The sequence below is a fragment of the Artibeus jamaicensis genome, unplaced genomic scaffold (genome assembly GCF_021234435.1).
Source record: "Artibeus jamaicensis isolate MK-2021 breed Jamaican fruit bat unplaced genomic scaffold, CSHL_Jam_final contig_233, whole genome shotgun sequence".
NCBI classification, from domain to species: Eukaryota; Metazoa; Chordata; class Mammalia; order Chiroptera; family Phyllostomidae; genus Artibeus; species Artibeus jamaicensis.
Window position 1 is genome coordinate 50,427,760 of NW_026521486.1, and position 16,007 is coordinate 50,443,766.

The 16,007-nt window shown below is 44.0% G+C and overlaps 1 protein-coding gene across 8 annotated transcripts in view; it reads left to right on the forward strand.

Moving 5' to 3' along the window:
* The window catches only part of SCN8A (sodium voltage-gated channel alpha subunit 8), a 201,257-nt gene that overhangs the window by 161,009 nt on the left and 24,241 nt on the right, over nt 1-16,007 (forward strand). For all 8 annotated transcript variants that reach the window (XM_053661634.1, XM_053661638.1, XM_053661633.1 and 5 more), the window contains 6 exons: nt 681-854; nt 2,865-3,221; nt 5,958-6,428; nt 6,910-7,027; nt 7,530-7,684; nt 10,778-10,951. In XM_053661634.1, coding sequence (XP_053517609.1) covers nt 681-854; nt 2,865-3,221; nt 5,958-6,428; nt 6,910-7,027; nt 7,530-7,684; nt 10,778-10,951 — 1,449 coding nt within the window. The remainder of the gene's footprint in view (nt 1-680; nt 855-2,864; nt 3,222-5,957; nt 6,429-6,909; nt 7,028-7,529; nt 7,685-10,777; nt 10,952-16,007) is intronic.

Consider the following 16,007-nt stretch of genomic DNA (forward strand, 5'->3'; position numbering starts at 1 on the left):
ATACAGGCAGTAAAAGTGAGACAGGAAGACCATGTAGCAATGTGAATAAAGTCATGATGAATACTGGGTATTCTATGACTTTAGAACTTTGTCAAAATATCTATGCAATTGGAAAAAAGCAGAAGGGGAATATATATAAATGATAGTTGTATGCGAGGTGGTAAGACTATAGATGGTTTTTTCTGCATTTTGTACACGTAGCAATGTTCTATTGCCTTACGATTTAAAATGAGAAATCCTGCAGCATATGTTTTAAGTTTGATAAGACACATAATATCAAATCAGAAATAATGCTGTATCTTTCTAATAAAACTATAGCACAACAAGTGATTTCTTTTTTAGGCAAACATCCCAAGCATACATACTCAAATGACTGCTGGCCCTTGAGAATTCCCATGGCTCAGAATGACTTTTCAATTACACTCTTAACAGTGTGAGTTGGGTGGTTGTGGCAACAAAGATGGGAACACTGGGGCTGAGCACGTCATTCAAGAGGAGAATAAGACTCTCCTGCCTCGGGTGGAGTGGTCAGGGCACATCCGGGGTTTGGTGTCCTCAGATGTGGGATTTAACGCGGGCTGGCCCTTGTGGCTTCTTGGACATGTTGTGTTCAGAGGTGATGATAAAGGCCTTCTCCTTCTATTATTTCTTTTTCTTAACCCCTGCATTCTCCTCTTCAGGTTTTCACTGGAATTTTCACAGCAGAAATGTTCCTGAAGCTCATAGCCATGGATCCCTACTATTATTTCCAAGAAGGTTGGAACATTTTTGACGGATTTATTGTCTCCCTCAGTTTAATGGAACTGAGTCTAGCAGATGTGGAGGGGCTTTCGGTGCTGCGATCTTTCCGATTGGTATTCCATATTTCTCCAATTTCTTCTCATATTTCCTGTCTTGCAACTACTAGAAAGAGTTTTGCATAAGTTAATTATGCAAATTACATTTTTAAAGTCCTTAGGTAATACTATATTCAATGCCAGGTGGCTGTTCAGTGACGTAGTTACTAAGATCTTAAAAGCTTTTCTGCTACACACCTAATATGTAAGTCAGTTTTTAATGACAATCACAGACATCAGTTTTAGGAAGTTTCTCCTAAAATAATGGTTAATCTAAAAGTTGAAGGGACTTTTCTGAGGTCTGATTTGAATTTGCTAGTGAACCTATTTCTTTATTCAAACATCTCCCTGAAATGGCAGAAATTCCTCCTTGTTCAAAAATGACTCTCCTCATTTCTTCTCTTTTGGCAAATCCTTGCAGAAAATGAAAATAAAATAATCTTTTAAAATATTATGTTCAAATTTGTTGTTGAACATTGGCCTCGTTTCCATATCATTAGCTAAGAAGGATTTTTTTAATTAATGTATTTGGAGAAGTTAATGTGTAGATTACTAAAATGACTCTGAAAGAATAGTGAACAGTATCTTCCAAATAGCTTCCCATGGGCATGAGCACAGGTGATGTGCTGCTTATGCCCCTTGGGAAGCCGAGTGGATGCCCCACTCAGACAGAGCGTCAGAACTGGCATAGGTTTTTCTCTTCCTGTTGGGAGAATACCTAAGCGCTTGCAATTGCAAGAATTTAAGGCTTTTTCATCAGGATATTCAGTATATTTAAGTAAGAGAATTGGAACAGAGTGAAAATATTTGTAAAAGAGAGATCTCATTCAGTCCAAGTCACAAATTCAACATCTGCCAGGTTTCTGGAACCTCTGCTGATTTGTTTTTGGTTAGGATCCAGCCCACAGTGGACTTTTTTTCATAGTAGACTTTTTAGGAACAGTTCTTATTATCCAGAAAGTGAGAGGAAAGATTAAGAGAAAGAAACCTTAGTGCTAATTTTCTTAATAAATTAAAAGCCAGTCAGAAAGGGGAAAAATATGAGTGACCCAGATATACGCACAGAGCAACAGCTGGTAAATCTTGAACTCTTAGATGAGACTAAAGTTTTCAGTAAGAAAAAAAAAATCAGTACTGTTGCTTCTACCAGAATTTCTGTTACCTGTTATCTGTTAGTTGTTAACTTAGGACGTCTGATGATAATCTCATCATCATCATTCCATTCACAGGGTCTCTGCATTCTCGGGCCTTAGCCAAGATCTTGTGATCTATTCATATGAATGACTATAGAATATATAAATATCGTGATTGACAGATACTCTGAGTTCCACCTGAATTAATATCAATGCAGGGTGGGGCAAAAGTGGATTTACGGTTGGAGTACATGAAACATGCTTTATTCTTGTATTATTTATTATTTATTAATTATTGTATTATTTTCCATATGAACTAGTATGAACCTAATTTTCCCCTACTCTGTATAGTCCCCTTTCAAGAAGATGTTTGACATGTAGAACTGCCCTGTCTTGGGAACTGTGTTTTCCTTCCAAGTTATTCCAAGCATATCACCAAGTTTCACGTTGTCCATTGCTTTAGAAGTTTTAGATGCTTTTTTAAGGAGACAGATGATTTATTGTCACTGTCCTTACCACATTGATCTTTTAGTTCACTACAAATCACATTTTCCTTGATATGTCTCTTGAGAAGTTGAGGAAAAAATAATAGGAAAAGGATATGTTCTTATATGGCTCTTTGAAAAAGTTGACTGACTCAGGAACTAATATGGGGACCAGAGGCCGTGTTCATGGTTCCTAGTCCTAAATCTGTCACTTACTGTGAAATTAATGTTTCCTTTATTTGTGCCTCAGTTTCTCCCATTTTAGTCTGAGACTGTTAGAAAGTCCTGAGGATTTCCCAAGCATGCTCAATATATTTAACCTGATCTTATTAATTTTATGTGTTTTTATTTTATCCACGTAGTAAGAAAATAAATGGAGTGTCATTTGGTGTTTGTTTGTTTTCTCTTAGCTCCGAGTCTTCAAATTGGCCAAGTCTTGGCCCACCCTGAACATGCTGATTAAGATTATTGGAAATTCAGTGGGTGCCCTGGGCAACCTGACCCTGGTGCTGGCCATTATTGTCTTCATCTTTGCTGTGGTGGGGATGCAGCTCTTTGGGAAGAGCTACAAAGAGTGTGTCTGCAAGATCAACCAGGACTGTGACCTCCCTCGCTGGCACATGAATGATTTTTTTCATTCCTTCCTCATTGTCTTTCGAGTGTTGTGCGGGGAGTGGATCGAGACCATGTGGGACTGCATGGAGGTGGCAGGCCAAGCCATGTGCCTCATTGTCTTCATGATGGTCATGGTCATTGGCAACTTGGTGGTTAGTACTAACTTGGAGATCTTTTTGTTCTTTGAACTGGGCCTTTGACCCTTGGCCTAGAGGCCCAGTTTGCTTGGTCCTTCTATTATCTTCCATGTCTGTGTTACACAGACATAGTGTTTCTAAGATCTGCCCCTTCCTTTCCATTTCTATAACCCATCCAATATTTCTAGAAGACAAGCGGCATCACAATCACCCAAGTTTCACTCATTTAAAAAGGCCAAGTCCCAGGTCCTACACCAGATCTACTGACTCAGAATCTCTCAGGTGAGGCTAAGGAACTATCTATTTCTAACAAGCATCCCACTCCGGAAGATTCTTGTGTATTCTAAGGTTTGAGATTACAGTAGCCTAATCCAGACCCTTATCAATTCATGCAAATAACAGTCTCCAAACTCCTAGTTTCTAAGGAATGGCTTTCTCAAATCTCCATAATCATCTGTGACTCCTTTACTCAGAAACCAATAGTGGATCCAGTTAAAATTCAGATCCCGTAGCCTGGCCTACAGAACTCTACAGTTCACCCCATTTTACCAACATACTCTTTTCTAATTCTTCAAATGGCCCAGATAATCCAAAAAACAGAGTTTGTTGTTTCCATCTCTCCCACTTTGTGCATACTATTATCTCCACTTAATATAAATGCCTTACTCTTTCTCAGAAGTTTAACATAGTAAGAGCCAAGTGTAAATCAAAAACTGAACACCTTTCCCAATTTTCAAAAAGTCTTAATAAAAGTAAATTAATATTAATGCCCAATGTGATAAAATAGGAAACAAAATATGAAAGAAAGCTTGTATCTGATGGCTTAACACTTAGATGTACGACAAAACATGAAAGTAACTAAAGTCTGTTTTATTTTGATAAATGTTAGGAAAACAAAGAAAATTAAATTTTAAAGTAAGATGGCATCAAATACAAGGTCTGTCCAGAAAGTATCTAGCCATACACTATGAAAAAGATGTTTATTGAAGATACAAGGAACATCATACATAGGACAATGACACCTAAATCACCCTCAAAGTAGGCACCTTGGGACCTCACACAGTTCTCCCAGCATTCTCTTCCACTGTTCAAAACACTCTGCAAAATCCTTTGTTGAAATCACTATCAGCTGCCCCATCATATTTTCTTGAATCTCATCAACGATCTGAAATCTCTTCCCTTCCAAAGGTGATTTTAGTTTTGGGAAAAGCCAGAAGTCACAGGGCACCAAATCTGGGCTGTAGGGGAACTGAGTCACCTGGGTGATTTGATGTTTCACCAAATATCTCTGCACAAGGCATGACACGTGAGTGGGCACTTGTCACAATGAAGCTGCCAATCACCAGTTGCTCATAGCTGCAGCTGTTTTTGTCATATTGCATCTCTCAACTGATGAAGAACATTGAGGTAGTACTCCTTATTAATTGGCCTGGAGGGACATACTCGTGATGGATAACACCTTCCCAATCAAAAAACACAGTTAATTAGCATGGTCTTGATCTTGCTGTAACTTGGCCATGACTTCTTCGGGTGTGGAGAACCAGGCAACTTCCATTGGGATGACTGGGCCTTCATTTCCAGATCATAGCTGTAGACCCACGATTCATCTTTGATTATGACCTTCTTGAGGAGATCTGGTTCATTGGTAGCAGTTTGAATTAAGTCATTAGCAAACGCAGCAAGATGTTCCTTCTGCTCTGGCAGCAGAAGCTGTGGAATGAATTTTGCCATGACACATTTTATGTCAGGATCCTGCATCAACAACTCAGACACAGTAGTTTTTGGAATCCAGATCAGCTATTTCTTGTACTGTCAGTCGCTGATCTTTGTTGATTGTAGTCTCTGCAGGTTCAACATTCTCAGGTGTTCTGCTTGTTGCAAGCCTTCCAGAATGTAGGTCACTTTCAACAGATTCTCGACCATCTTTGAAGCATTCATGCCACACCTATTTGCACTACAGTCATTGCATCATCCCTGAAAGTCTTCCGAGTCATGCCAATAGTTTCCACAGAGGAATGTTCAAGCTTAACACTTAATGTGATGCAGATTTGTTGCTCTACTCTCTCAGTCATTTTGAATGCAACAGCCACACAGTGTACACATTCACTCAATGGCGTCTACTGCCTCCACTGACTAGTACAGTGAAATTGTTATTGTTCACACGTGCGCATCCAGTCCACTCTCCTTGGCTGTCAGGTTACATTGATATCACGCAAACTGGTCTCATTATATTAATGATAGCTAGACTTTTTCGGGACAGACCTTGTATATTTCAGTTCTACATTCTTGTTGTATGAAAGTATGGTTCTCCAAGCCTAGTTTTTTTCTAACATGGGCACTCTAAGCCATCTACTGCTCGTGAGCTCATGTCATCTATGCATTCCTTAATGTTCCCCAATAATCCATATCCACCTTTGTGGTTTTATTTGGGGGGATTTTTTTTCAAAATGGATACAGCCTTTGCTTTTTCTGATTACAGATGTGGTAACATATTTTGGAATATATGTATATGTAAAGCTATAAAAGAACCAAGGAAAGAGGTGCTAAACGCCTTATATTAAAACCAAAAATCAAACAAAATGCTCACCTAGTAACATGAGCATTTAAAACAGTATGTGGGCCAAACAAAACACAATAGAAATTTTTGAGTTTGTCACTCAAGTCTGTAGGCTTCCGGTTTCCTAGTTTAATGGGTAACTTACCTAGTACCATTCTACGTTCACTCTCCTCCTTTCTAACACTACTGTTAAGGTGCTGAACCTGTTTCTGGCCTTGCTCCTGAGCTCCTTCAGTGCAGACAATCTGGCAGCCACAGACGACGATGGGGAAATGAACAACCTGCAGATCTCAGTGATCCGTATCAAGAAGGGTGTGGCTTGGACCAAAGTGAAAGTGCGTGCCTTCATGCAGGCCCACTTCAAGCAGCGTGAGGCTGATGAGGTGAAACCACTGGATGAGCTATACGAAAAGAAGGCCAACTGCATTGCCAACCACACTGGTGCAGACATCCACCGGAACGGCGACTTCCAGAAGAATGGCAATGGCACCACCAGTGGCATTGGCAGCAGTGTGGAGAAGTACATCATTGATGAGGACCACATGTCCTTTATCAACAACCCCAACTTAACCGTGCGGGTGCCCATTGCTGTAGGAGAGTCCGATTTTGAGAACGTCAACACAGAGGACGTTAGCAGTGAATCAGATCCTGAAGGCAGCAAAGATGTAAGGTTCCAGCCTAGAAACCAACCTCGATCCAGTGTGAGAACAAAAAGAGCTCTGTCAGCTTCAGAGATTGGTTCAGCTATGGGCTTAGCAGAGAGATTCTGGAATAGCCAACTTATCCCTTGTATTTATTATAGGCCTTTCCTAGATGACCTAGATGCTCCTGGATCTATCTCCATGGCTTCTAGATCATCTAGGTCAGAGTAAACCCTCAGGTACTTTCTGCCATTAATCTGTCTGAGCTGTATCCCTGAGATCAGCCTATAGGCACATTCGTTTAGGGTCTCTGCCATCTGTGAGTGGGCCTCAATGTTACATCCCACTGAAGCCCTGTGGCAATTGTGTGCCCATATGAATTTCCAGTAAGAATTGTAGAGAAGAATTACAGCTAGTGCTTCATCCATACCAGAGGTGGAGTAGTCAGTGTAAAATGGACACACTATGCAGAGTCTCTTGACCTCTCTTTTCTTTGCATATCTAGAAACTGGATGATACTAGCTCCTCTGAAGGAAGCACCATCGATATCAAACCAGAAGTAGAAGAAGTCCCTGTGGAACAGCCTGAGGAATACTTGGATCCAGACGCTTGCTTCACAGAAGGTGAGGGGAGGACGAGGGCCACTTGTACTGCTTACAGACTGTGTCAGCTAGGGACAGAGGTTGGACGAGATGACGGGGCTCAGGGCTGTCTTCAGGAACTTTGCTCCCCACCTCATCATTTTGAGGGCATTTGATGCTCTTTCCCCTGTTCAAACTGTTCTCTAACTTCTCTTTGTCAACTTTCTCTTGGCATCAGTCCAGAAACTTCCATTAGGAAGGCCTTTTGTGTCATGGCTCTGTCTGGCTTCTGACTACCCTTTTCTCCTCCCTCACTGCTTCTTTACAGCACATTCTCCCAAGCCCAGACGGCTCTGGTAGCCTTGCAGCATAGCCTTGGCCCTGCAACCCTCTCAATGTCTGAATCAGACGTTCCGGTTCACCTACTGTGCTCCGGGCTGTGTGTGCTGGGGCAGCACCTGGTGGGGCCTGGGAGATGGAGGAGAGGGCAGGGCTGGGTGGGGCGTGCACCCACGGTCTGACCTGCCTCTCCCGCTGGTGCCAGGTTGTGTCCAGCGATTCAAGTGCTGCCAGGTCAACATTGAAGAAGGGCTAGGCAAGTCTTGGTGGATCCTGCGGAAAACCTGCTTCCTCATTGTGGAGCACAATTGGTTTGAGACCTTCATCATCTTCATGATTCTGCTCAGCAGTGGCGCCCTGGTGAGGTCCAGGGGAGAATATGATGAGGGATTGGCTGGGGAAGGGTTTATAGGAACTAGTGGGAAAGACTGCATGGGGCCTAAGACCAATTTCTCTGAGAACATAGAATGGCTGTGGACCCAAAGATAATGGTCTACGGACGTGCTTTGGGCTGGTGTTTTGAGCCATTGAGATTAGAATCCACACTTATCCACATGCCGATCTTTAGACTCAGCATGTTACTCTCAACCCTAAGACCTCCTTTTCTTCAGAATGAGAATACAAATTACCGAGTGTTTTCACTGCTTGGTTTGCACCAATCTAAGTAACTTTCTGAAAGGAGCTTCCCTATCCCACCTAAGACCCCAAATCTCTTGCTCTTTACTTCTCAGTTGCCCAAGGTATAGAGGAGGTTGTGTTCCTCCACCCCCTGTCTCCTCACACCACTGGATTTGAAGAACCTGTGGCATCAACAGATAGTTAGAGAGTTAGATCCCTGGTACATGGGTCACTTACATTCTTGTGGTTGTAAGTGCTCATTAATCAGTGCCACTTTCAGGGTGTTGAATACACAGGTTCCTCCCTTGCTGGAACTCATTACGTTGGCACTTGCCTTCACTTCTAGCTGGATTGGACTGAGGAGACCCGGACAGGGTCCGGGATGAGGGAGCTCCTTTCCTAGTTGAGGAGATTTGAGGGCAGCAGGGACTAGAGATGCCACACAGTTTTCTTCTTTTAATTAAGGGAAAGATGAATGCAGAATTTTTAAATGTTTTTAAAGAGTGTGGGCACATTCATGTAGGTGTGGAATCAAAGCTTAGTCTGAAAGCAAAAAAGATAACAAGAGAAACCCCAAATTCAGTGTTAAACTGACTTGAGAAGTTTGCTGGCATGTGAGGTAGGAGACTAAGAGAAGGTGAAGCAGGCAGTAACATGCGGTAAAGGAGAGCCCAAGGGTGCCGAGGACCAGGTTTGTGTCAGAAAGTGCCAGCACAAAAGCAGGAGGCCAGAAAAGATGGCTTGGTGTCCTTGGTCTGAGTGAAGGGGAGCCACTGCCCTGCCTGCCCGAGTCATTTCCTGCATCAGCAGGCGCTCACTCAGTGCGTCCTGGGGCCCCGGGGGGCAGCAGGAAGCAGACAGCCTGGACTCTGCCCCGGGGAAGGCAGGGTCAGACTAGGGCCTGCGGTTGGAGAAAGGCGTTGTGGTATTCTTGTCATCCTTCTTCAAATCTAGTAAAACAGAAACCAAAAAGAACAGGGAACATGCCCCATCCTTTGATTCTTCTCTTTCCCATCTCCACAGAAAAATTAGTAGTGAAATAAATGTTTTAAACTTTGTTTACTACTCACCTTTGACATTTTTTATTTATCTTAATTGCATAAAATGGGATACTTGGCTCAGTACATGAGACCCAGTGAAATGGTAGGCATGAGACTTAGGAATAGCAAAATGAAGCCACAGCTAAAATGTCCAAGAAAAGACTAGAGCATGGTTGTGATGAGGCCTCAGAGAGAGGGGATTTGAGCCTCCAGCGACATGAAGCTTGGTCTCACATATGCTGGGTTGTACAGTGGATTTCTACAAATGGAGCCAAGGGGAAACAACATGGGAGCTGTTGCTGTTTTTCCTGGGGATTTATTTGTACCAAGACCCTGAGGCCTGTGAACCTGTGTCCTCTGTGACCACTGCCAGGGACGGCACTGGAGCAGCTGATGTTCGTGCACCTCCTCTCCGGAAGATGAGTCCGCAGGCAGCCCAGTTCTGTCCTTCGGGAGCTGTTCAGAGCCCGTACCTCCCATTGCGTGACAAGGGATTTTTCCCCCCACACTGTAGGCATCCTCTCCTCTTAGCACCACACTCATACAGTCCACCAGTCCACACGTGGAAATGCTCACGCTTTCGTGTCAGGGAATTACCTCATTCAGGAATTCCAGAGAACAAAAGTAATGAATGCTAAGACTTCTTCACCCGAGTGTCTTCCTGCCCTGTGACCCTCCACCTGTGTCTGTGATGTCAGGGGCTGAGAGGAGAAAAGATTTCATCATATAAACACAGGGTATTGTCAGGGATGTGAAGAAACTGGAACCCTCACATGATGCTGATGGGAATATTAAAAAATGGCGTGACCACTTTGGAATACAGTTTGGCAGTTCCTCAAAATATTAAACATAGAGTTACCACCTCTGATCTAGCGATTGATCTAGCGATCCCACTTCTAGGTTTATATCCTGGGAAAATGAAACATGTCCACGTTGTACACAGATGTTCAGAGCAGCATTTTTCACAATAGCCAAAAATGAGAAATAGCACAGACGTCCATCAGCTGATGAAAGATAAACAGAATGTGCCCTGGCTGGCATAGCTCAGTGGATTGAGCGCAGGCCTGCGAACCAGACAATCGCTGTTCAATTCCCAGTCAGGGCACATGCCAGGGTTGCAGGCAGGTTCCCTGCAGGCCAGTTCCCAGCAGGGGACGCACGAAAGGCAACCATACATTGATGTTTCTCTCCCTCTCTCCTTCCCTTCCCCTCTAAAGATAAATAAATTAGATCTTAAAAAAAAAAAAAGATAAACAGAATGTGTATAGCCGTACATTGGAATGCTGTTCATCAGTAAAAGGAAATGAAATACATGGGTGCTGCAGTGTGGATCTTTGCACACATTATACTAAATTAAAGAAGCCAGTCACAAAGGCCCACAAATTATGAGATTTAATTTCTATCAAATGTGCAGAAGAGGCAAATCTGTAGAGGTAGAAAGTAGTGATTGCCTGGGACCAGGAGGAGATAACTAGAGGGCAGTAGCTAGCGGGTGTGGGCTTTCTTATTGGAGTAAGGAAGATATTTTAAAAATTGATTTGGTGATGAATGCACAACTATGAGTATGCTAAAAGCTATTGAATTATACACTTTAAATAGCCGAATTGTGTGGTAGATCTCAATAAGACTGTGAGGGTTTTTTTGTTTAAGCCACATACAGCTGGGAAGTAAAGTGAGAGAGACAGGAAGCTGATGATAGACCTGCCCCAGGTGGGAGGATCTGCCGGGAGGGCAGTACTTCCAGTGTTGCTCGTTTACCTTTCGGCACTCTAAGCAGCTGCTGCCTCTCTTTCAGGCCTTCGAGGACATCTACATTGAGCAGAGGAAGACCATTCGTACCATCCTGGAGTACGCTGACAAAGTCTTCACCTACATCTTCATCCTGGAGATGTTGCTCAAGTGGACAGCCTATGGCTTCGTCAAGTTCTTCACCAATGCCTGGTGCTGGCTGGACTTCCTCATTGTGGCTGTACGTGTCCTGTTTTCTACTTCCCACCCTTCCTAGCAGGAAAACAAAAACAGGGTTTTTTCTTCCTCTAACGGCTGGGGTTGCCTGGGGCCCAGGGCATAAGATGTAGATAGACTCAGGTCTGCGTAAAGTTGCCCTCAGAGCAGACAGATCTTTGGGAAGGGGACTCTAAAGTCCCTGCTTTTGCTCCAGGGACTGACCAGCCAGCTGTGGTGGAATGCCTTGGAAGTTTCAGAGATTAGGGATGGGAAGTGAAATCACTGGCATCAGATACCCTTGTTCTTAGGCTGGGAACAGGAAGGCCCTCGTCCCTGAACAGCAGGGTGTCCTCTTTCTGCTGCCAGGAGGGGGTTGAGAGATGGGATGGGTGCTGCTGGGATGCAGGTTGAGGGGGACCTGGGTCGACTCTCCTGCTGGCTGTTCCCATGGACGCTTCCATCCAACCCAGGTCTTCATACCAGACTAATCCGAACCTGTCTCTTAGGGAGAGGGGGAGCTCACACCGAAATAAAGCCCCTTCTTCCCACACATGCCGTTTCCACAGTGACAATCAAATGTAAGAAAGTTCTTTTTCCCTCCAGGTTCCAGGACCATCTCCAAGGCCACCCCATGTTATTTTTCAGGATGGCAGCTGCATCATCTGTGGCTGCCACAGCACAGATGTGGCAGCCAGATGCACCTGTTCCCTGTTCATTGTCCTAACCATGATGATTGTTTCTTATTCTGTGTATAACTAAAGCTCTTTCTTTCCCAGCCAAATCAGCATTTGGGAGAAAGGGTGAATGGGACTTGCAGGACCAGGGACTGTGGAGAATTCAGTTCCTGCTGACAGCTGAGAAGTGCTAAGAAAGTAGCACGTCTGGAGGCTGGGTTGGTACTTTCAGAATCTAGGTTTTGTTGACTGAGTGGCAAACTGCCTGTAAAATGCTTCCAGGTTCTAGACCAGAGCAGCACGGAGACCTCTTCCTTGGATAAGAGGAGCCCGGCTCCCTGCAGCAGCAATGAGCTCTGCTCCAAATGCATTCCTTTCCCTACCTCGTGTCTGCACCCTCCATGTCTACACTCCTTCCAAGGGCTGTCACTGTGCTCCCATTTGCATTCCCCATTTCAGAAAGCCAGCTTTGAGGATATACCTAACTAGGTGAGGAGATCACCCTTTGCTTTAAAGTGAACCAAATGGGTGGTGCCAGCCTGAGACCCTACTAGCAGGAAGTTTCAGCACTCTCTGTGGCAACTGCTGCTAGCCCCTTGTGATAGAAGGGCCTCTGCCTCCCACAGATGAAAACTTGAGCTCTAAGAATTAAGGAATGAGCTGGGGATAAGGCCAAGAGAACTAGAGTAACTGGGCCAGCTCTCTTTCTAAAGCAGGGGGAAGGGCCATAGAGTCTTCACTTCACTGTGATTCCTCGGGACCACTGAGAGTCAGGTGGCACAGCTATGGGAGTCCTGAAAGCCCTTCACCTTCCGGACATTCCAAGAACTGAGACAGATACATCTACTACCACACTCCCAACAACCTGGGGAAGCTGTGACTTGGAACAAATCTCCCCACCGTGACCTTGGCTGCCTCCAGTGCTCACACTAACCTGAACCATCACTCTCTTCATCATCTTTCTGGGCTGAAAAACCCCAAAGTTTGAGGATATCAATCAGGTGTCTTGCATCCCTCTGGTACCCAAACAGGCTGCAGAATGGACAATTCTGCACATCACCATTTATTTAACAAGCATTTTTACCACTTTTTATACTAGGTGGCAGGGAAGTAAAAAGCATGAGACAGCTATGTAGCCAACTTATAATAACCCAACCCATAAGTCCCTCCAGCTTTTGGGAGTTGCAGCATTCTTACATTGTTGTGGGGCCTGACACTGGCCCCTGAGGACACCTCTGTACCAGGTATTAGGAAACAAATAGCATCCTCCGTGTAGAATTGTTGGGAGCCATAGTGAATCCCAGGGGAGCTGGGGAGCTTACACTACCTTGCAGGGCCTCTGTGGCCTGATTCAGGCTCATGATAATCTAGCATTCTGGAAGCAAGACCCTTCCGGGACCCTCCCTTCTGCTGACTTCTCTTAGAACAGGGCATTTAGTCTTCACACATCAAATGTTTATTGAGCACCCACAACATGCAAAGCCTGCTGCCATGAGTTGTGGGGGATGCAGAGAGGAGAAGACATGGACACTTCTGAGGGCCTGGAGCATTGAGACACTGACACAAGTAACCAAAACAGAAGGATAGGGTACAAAGTCGGGACAGGCCCAGTCTGAACCTGCGCCGGCTGCCACTTTTGAATTGTGGATGGAGAGTAAGGCGTAGACTGACAGCTGGGCCCCTGGATCTAAGCGGAGAGTTTTCACCGTCCTTTGGGTAAACTGTCTAGTGCCCTTGGCATTTTAGATGATCAAGCAGTGTAAATTTTTAGGTCTTAATTTAGCACCACTTCTGAGAGACTTCCATTTCACCCACCGGTGAGCACTATTAGAATCTCTTATTCATCGCCATGTTTGTTTTCCTAATGAATTTTTGTTTTTCCTTATTGCCCTTTAAAGTGTTATGAGCACTTCTTAGAATCATGGCACAATCCAGATAATTTATAAAGTTAAGTCTCTTTATTTATAAGCCATGCAGGTTCCCACCAGATAGAGACAACATTTTATTTTGCTCAGGTCCTTGGCTGCACTGGAAGTCTTGTTCTATAAAAGAATTTTGTTATCTTTTCTCCAGGGAATTTGTCCCATCATCAGCTGGCATACCATTTCCAGGGATGGGAACTTTCAGAGACCACTCACCTCATCCTGAATTCAGACTGCTGAAATAGTCTCTATTTGAAATGATCGCATCATTGTGAAAAAGTCACTCACTGTCTTCCCATTTTTTTCCATGCCTTCATCCATAGATACCCTGAATTTTCACTTCTCAACTCCTTCTTTTTTTCAGGTTTGACTCTTTCCTCAAAGTGTACTTTAAGCAATGTTCTGATTGTCTCCAGTGAGAGTTTAGCATAGAGGCTCAGAGGACTGTAAGAAACTCCTCAACTACTAAGGAGTAACCCAGAGAAGATCCTCATTGACCTTGTCCGAGGCCCTTGTGGCCAGATTGACCAGTCAAGCGCAGATTATCACTCAACAATGTTTAGAGCCAACCTTGGGACTGGCATGTGTGCCTTGTCCCCACTTAGGCCTATTTGTCATCAAATAAATCATACTCACCCCTCACCTCCCACTCCCACCCCAAAAAAGAGCTGGAGGTCTTCCTGCTTTGTAGGGGCCAACAGTCATGGAAGGCTAGGTTTTTTGTAGTCTTTCTGGCACATTCTCACAGGACAGAGCTAATAAGGGGTATTTAGAACTCAGGGACTTTCTTGGGATGGGATAACTTGCCTTCAGAGGTACCTATTAAGATTCTTTCTTACAAAGAATCTGACAATTTTAACTTATTTGTGTTGAAGAGTTGTCTGTATTTAGCAATAGTTGGCTGTATTTAGCAAAAGATACCTCCTTGCCTTAGTGGCAATGATAGATGGAAGCAAAATGATTGGCTTCTGCTACTGTATTCTAGATAAGGCCTTTGAGGACCGTGTTGTAGGCAGAAATTCAGCTCTGAACCATGTACCCTTTAAAGACTATGAGTAGCCTAATAGGGTAGCATTATATTCTATGTCTGTTTTGGACACTGCCTAGGATTCCAGAGAAGATGCCTGTATTGATGGATTATGAGTACATGCATAGGTATAGGTTCACACCTCTTTTTAGATTGAAACCTTTTAAGTCTCCTCATTTCTGACCCTCCCTAGGTCACTGACTTTCTACTTCTACCTGCCACCAGTCCTGCTGCTCAATTATAAATATCTTCATATAAAAACAGTTTTTTATGCAGTTCAGAGATACAGAATTAAAGATAGAGATGAAAACCAACAAATGAAACTAAGTTGTGAGGTTTTTTTTTCTCTAAATTTGTTTTAAAATATCAAGTCATGCTGAGCAGATGTGCAAGCACCACTTCCTAGTAGAGGGAACTTGTTGGTGGGAATATCTTAACCTGTGCCAGAATCAAGGGGAGAAGCCCAGAGCCCGACCATTCTAGGGTTTGATCAGCTAAAGGTATTTTCCGGTCTCCAGTCAGGCACAGCTGCAGGTGTAGGTGGTCAGTGCGCAATGTTAAGGGGTCCTCATGGTAACTGCTCTGAGGGCTCGGTAACAGCAGGAAAGCGTCTGACCCTGACTCTGGGCCTAGAGACCTGCATACTTCTCCTGAGTATGCCGATATAGTCCAGTCTGGCTTGTTCCGATCCCTACAATCCTCTTTTGGGATACTGGAATCTAACCTGCCAGTGGCGGGGGAGGCCATCTGTCGGTAGGAGAAAGAGCTCTGGCCTGGGAATCGGAAGTGTGGGTCTGATCCTAGGTTTGGGCCTGCCGATGCGGTAGTGGGCAGAGTCTTGTGTGTTAGTATATGGGCTTACATATATATGGGTCTTAGTTCCCTCACCTATAAAATAATTTTTAAAAAATTCTTCCAAGAATCTTTCCAGCTGTTATTTTAATGAGGAGAACATAGAAGGTTGGCCTGGAACGGGCAGGCCTGAAGCCAGGTTATTTGGGGGCTGTTCTGAGGAGTATAAGGAAAGGCATGGCAGCAGTTGTCCAGACCCACCCAAGTTCTCACTGCCGTCAAGGAATCGTGGGCATAGTTCAAAGATGGAAGGATTGTGATGGTTAAAAGAGAGAAATAGAAGAATTACTTAAGTGAGTCCTCATAGAGTCAAAATTTGTCACGTTTCTTCATTTGGTTCTTTTCTGTGTGGGAACTGTAAAGTCAGCTGTGGTACTTACTGAGTGTGTCCTTTGTTGATGTAATCAAATTCTCAAACAAATGGCTTCTTGTCGCCCAGGAGTAAGAGAGCTTGTCCCTGTTGGAAATCCCTGGTGAATGAGCTGAGGAGGGGGCAGCTTGGGTGGAGTATGTGTATTTATCTGTATTCTTTTCCATAGGTACCATTAAATTTGTCTGGCTTAATTTAATGGGAACTTCTGGGACCTGCAGAGACTGTAAAGG